The following is a 5,468-nucleotide window of genomic DNA, read 5'->3' as shown; positions in this document are numbered from 1 at the left end:
CAGCACAGAACCCAGCATGGGGCTCGAAGCCACAAACTGCAAGATCATGACCTGAGCCGAAATCAGATGTTTTTTTAACTGACTGGACTGCCCAGGCACCCCTAAAACCATAAAATTCTTAAAAGAAAACATAGATGACCTTGGATTAGGCAATGGTTTCTTAGATAAAACACTAAAAGCATAAGCAACAAAAAATAGATCAATTGGATTTTATCACAATTAAAAATGTATATGCTTCAAAAGACATGAGCTAGAAAGTGAAAAGGTAACCCAAAGAACGAGTGAAAATATTTGTAAACCATATATCTGACAAGGGACTTATATATAACAAAGTAGAATATGTAAAGAATTCTTACAACTCAATAACAAAAAGATAAATATGACAATACTTAAAAAATGGGCAAAGGCAATGAACAGACATTTCTTCAAAGAAGACCTACAAATGGCCAATAAGCACAGGAAAGGATGCCCAACATCATCAGCCATCAGGGAAATGCAAATCAAAACCACAATAAGATACCACTTCACAAACCCACTAGGATGGCTGTAATAAAAAGACACACAATAACAAGTGTTAACAAGGATGCGGAGAAACAAACTGGAACCCTTATACAGTGCCAGTGGGAATGTAAAATGGTGCAGCCACTTTGGAAAACTGGCCGTTTATCAAAAGGCTAACTGCAGAGTTACTACATGACCCAGCAATTTCCATTCATATATACTTAAGAGAATTCAAAACCCTATTTCCATACAGAAATTTGCACACAAATGTTCATAGTGGCATCAGCATCATTCTTAAAATCCAAGGAGTGGAAACCCAAATGTCTACCAACTGACAAATGGGTACACATTCATGGTATTATCCATACCAAGGAATATTTTTCCACCATAAAGAAGGAAGTACTCATATAGGAGTACCACAATGTGGATGAACCTCAAAGCCATAAACTATGATTCCATTCATATGAAACGTCCAGGGTAGGTAAATCCAGAGACACAAGAAGTAAATTCGGAGTTGTTTGGGTCTGAGGGTGAAGGCACAGCAAAGGGAAGTGACTGCTAATGGGTATAGGGTTTCTTTTTGGGGTTATGATAATGTTGTGCAGCAATTAAATAGTTGTGATGGTTCCACAACCTTCTGAATATGCGAAAAACCACGAAAGCATACAGTTTATAAGGGTCAAATTTTTGCTGTATGAATTACATTTCAATTTAAAAACATCAATCCTAAGCCAGAGCAAGAGTCTCATTAGTCAGAAAAAACATAGTATGCGTTGTTAAGGGTGATTATCACTAAGAAATACAGAATCTTTGTTTCAGGATAATTTGAAAAATGTAGGCTGGAATAAATGAATTCTTAAACTTTTTTATGCTCATTACAAAACCTGTATCAAACATTATCAAAATGGCTTTCCTTCTAAAGCATATTGACGAATGTACATAGATTTCTCTTGCCTTGTAACCCTTAAGATACTAGATGATGCTGTAAGGAGTGGGGAATCAGCAGGCATTCTCAATTAAACTTTCTACTATTTTTGAAACACGCCGCCCAAGTTGAGAATAAGAGCTACAGTGTCATGTAGGTTTCAGAAGACCTCGTTTACAGTCCTAGATCCACTGACGATTTGTAAGGTAACTGTGGACAGGACACTTAACCTCCTTGACTCTGTTTCTTCATCTGAAAAGTGGGGATAACAATATCATCTTTTCTTAACACAGTATCTTTCTGGGTTTTAAAGATACTTACAATGAGTAAATAATCTTTTAGATAAAATCTCTTCCTCTCTGTAAGGNNTCTCTGAAATGTAATAAGAGATACACCAAACCGTGCCCTTCTGTGAAGAAACTGGGGAAGGCAGAAAGACGGCATGGGATAAGGAAGCAGGTAGGGCTGACTGTGGTGATGGCACATCAGCAGAGCACTGGATTTATGATCCTGGTGAACTAAAGAAGCACCAGGCACAAAAATANACAGCTCAGAGCCTGGAGCCTGCTTCGAATTCTGTGTCTCCCCCTCTCTCTCTCTGCCTCTCCTCTGCTTGCGCTCTCTCAAAAATAAACATTAGAAAAATAAATTGGCAATGAAATTAAAAGTATATTTAATAAGGATATTTACCAATTCTTTTGGTTAATGATGATATTTTTTCAGCAGTTCTCACCTAAAATAGAAATATGGATTTTAAGTTAGAATTCTTTTTGGTAAAGGCAATTACCTCAATTTGAAAAGTTACATTAATCATGAATTTATAAATTGGTTTTATTCCAATGTTCACAAGAGGCATAAGCTGATGAAGCTAGAAGTTAAAAGATCATTTAACCCAATCCATTCATTTTACAGACAAGAAGTTGAGACTCAGGAACATTAAACAACTTGATGGAGGCAACAGAGTTCATGGTGGAGCCGTAATGGCAACTCTGCCCCCTCCTCCACGAATTCATGGCCGTTCCCTCATGGTGCCAATACCTTGGCCACCCCAGGCCGCACCATCAATTAGACACCATTTTGAGATTTAAAATGTTGTCCTATGAAAAGTTTAAAACAATTAGAATATAAAACATATTACATAAAAGTCTAATTTCAGAAAGCTGAGGGATTAAGTATTTTAGTGCTTACAGNTACAGCGATAGTTAAATCAGCTCAGGGGGAGTCTCCTCACAAGCCGGCTTCAGAGTAAGAATAAAAAACATTCTTCAAGATCTCCCCTTTAAAGCTCACCATACACTATTAATTTAAAATACCATACTGTGAATTTTACACCAAGAAATCATTGCAAAAGATATTACATAGTATTTAAAAATATATATTCTACAATATGACTTACCATAGAGTCCTCAAGTGAATGGGTTAAATGAATATTGGTTACATATTCTTGTCCCTTCTCTTCTAACAGATATTTACACCTAAACAATTAAAAGAACGTTAACTTTGGTAGCTGATAAATTAGTAAAGTAGAAGTAAAGATATAATCTCCATTATCTTAATTCCATTAACTTGCTTTTGGTACTTCTAAGAAGGAGCAAAATACAATGTTATTCAATTCCCTATCAACTGTCATTTTAAGGTTAAAAAATGTTCCCTTTGTTATGCGGCTTCGCTAATCTTAGTGAGGCAAAAATATCACCTATTAAATTATCAGCTTAACATTTAAAAATTTTTTTTCAAACAGTTAATCTTAAATTTTATTTACAGGATTTTTGAAGGAATTCTTTAGACTTTCAACCTTTCCTCCTAAGGCTTTTTAAGGTTAAGATTTATTTTCAAACAACTGCTCTGAAGTTTTACATTGTACTATTTTGCAGGCCAAAAATTCACATCATTTATATATATATGTATTTTATTTTTAAAGAAGATGCCAAAGAGATGTTTAGTGTATGTCGCTATCATTCTAAGATGCCATTGATTATAAGAAGCATGATTATTTTAAGTACCACCACTGTCAATTCGATTATGACCCACCACCAGATGTGTCCTCATTTCAGAAATCTGCAAACATGAACAACTTTGTCTTAGAATCACTGAGACTGAGTAACATCAGCTAGAGGAGGTGATGGATTCCTAAGGAAACTCCTTGACAGAAAGGGCTCTCTCGTGCCCATCCACAAGAACAAAAGTATGTATTTGTAATCTGGCGTTTAGAAATAAAATCATCTGAATGCCACAGATACAATATACAAGCAATGAATGCTTTCTTTGGTCACCAGAGAAGGCTCAGGACTTTTTTTTTTTCCTCTATAAAGTAGGTGACCCCATTTTTATAAAACCTGGTGTGAATTTCAAGCCATGGTGAGGGCAAAAATAGTTGAGGTGAAAAGTTATTCAAGATTTTCCCACTGCAAAGTGTCTAACTTGCCTGTTCCTGAATAAACATTTAAATACCTTACCCTGGATACCACTTAGCATGTTGTTCCCAAGGGTCTTCACTGGGCTTCCAATCAGTGAGCCCTCCTCCACAGTAGAAGCATTTCACTTTGTCACCTTCCCCTACGAAAAGACACAGGTAAAACTACATGTGTCTGTGCAATCAAAAGCTTACACAAAAATACTCCTTTTAACTCTAGGAAATTAACCATTTCTAAATACATGAAGGTCGCATGGCTTCAAAGAAGACATTCAAATTCACATTTAAGTAACAGACACAGCTGTTCGAGGAGGAAATACACACTAAATGCACTGAATTAATCTGAGGTATTTTACAGAAGACAAAAATAAAACTGCGCAATTTTTATGTGAAAAATTACAACTGTTACCTTCTCTCTAGCACATCACTTGAGGCCATCCATACTACACTTCTTCAAACTGTAACTTTAACAATAAATCTCAGCATGATGAAATTACAAAGTAAGTTTCTCTACGGGTTACACCTATAGGACACTAAAGAAACCTTCGTGATTTCTACAGAATACTATGTAAATAAAACATTGAAGTAACTGGTATTTTGTATTTGAGCACTGTTCAATCCTAAAGTAAATGGGTCAGACACATAAGGGTCTAACTTTTTGAATATTCCTGGAAGGAATATCACACTAATGGCCCTTCCTGACAAGTTTACAAGAGTCCATTTGAGAAGTGCTTATTTGAAGCAGTAAGGCATCATACAGGGCAGCTTCCAAATACGTAACCTATACATAAGAGGCAGATACTAATTTTACTATCAGCCACACTAAATGGTCTAACATTACCTCTTTTTATGAGGCGTAGAAAGAATGCAATGAAATATATGTACTGAGCACACAGAGTAGGTGCTCAATAAATTTACAGTTGGCATTGCTGTCAGACCCATTCTTCTCTCGGGGATAGCTATCAGCTTTTGTAGGTCATCCTTCTTCAAAAACCAAACACATAAAGGGAAAGCTGACTCACAATATGGTGGTCTCTTTCACATAAATGTAGCGCTTACACTGCAGATTCCATGTAAGGGCTCACAGATTTAATGCTGATATAAACCATCATGCCAGCCTACACCTAAATATTTACCAGTCTAGGGAGCTACAGCAATCGATTTACTTCTTTTGGAGCCCTGAGACAGTTGGAAAGTTATTTAACGGACTGGTTTTATGATGACGTTTACCTAAAGCATAAAATCCAGCTCTTGCAAGCTGCTCCTTGTCAATGGAGTACATCCACGTCCCAAAAGTGACGATCCGTGCTTCATAATCTGCCATGGATGGATTTCTCGGAGCATTTGTTGAAATGGGGAAACTCCTATCAGAACTCCTATCAGATTCACTTCGAACACTGATATTCCGGCCCAAAACAAAGAAGCAATTAGGAAAGTGTCGCCTGTGTTCTGACCACGCCCGATCGCAAGGTTCCCAATTTTTCAGTTTTCCACCACAGCAAAAGCACTGCACTTGATCATCAACACCCGTGTAGTAGAGTCCGGCGCTAGCTAACTCTCTCGGAGTCAGGTGGGCATAGTCTGGCCAGTTCTGAAAGGACTTTAATCTAGCTTCCTCACTATACATGG

General features: G+C 37.0%; 1 protein-coding gene across 1 annotated transcript in view; it reads right to left on the bottom strand.

Annotated features, from left to right (window-relative positions):
* Positions 1-5,468, bottom strand: part of XIAP (X-linked inhibitor of apoptosis) — a 32,210-nt gene that overhangs the window by 11,413 nt on the left and 15,329 nt on the right. Inside the window, exons 4-7 of the mRNA XM_077763460.1 lie at positions 5,070-5,468; positions 3,883-3,982; positions 2,823-2,901; positions 2,117-2,159 (exon numbers count right to left, since the gene is read on the bottom strand). The exon at positions 5,070-5,468 is cut by the window's right edge and continues 4 nt beyond it. Of these exons, the coding sequence (XP_077619586.1) occupies positions 2,117-2,159; positions 2,823-2,901; positions 3,883-3,982; positions 5,070-5,468 (621 nt within the window). The remainder of the gene's footprint in view (positions 1-2,116; positions 2,160-2,822; positions 2,902-3,882; positions 3,983-5,069) is intronic.

Source organism: Crocuta crocuta, unplaced genomic scaffold, assembly GCF_008692635.1.
Source record: "Crocuta crocuta isolate KB4526 unplaced genomic scaffold, BGI_CrCroc_1.0 scaffold482, whole genome shotgun sequence".
Taxonomy (NCBI): Eukaryota; Metazoa; Chordata; class Mammalia; order Carnivora; family Hyaenidae; genus Crocuta; species Crocuta crocuta.
Note: the sequence above shows the minus strand (reverse complement) of the source record. Positions and strands in the feature narration are given on the sequence as shown.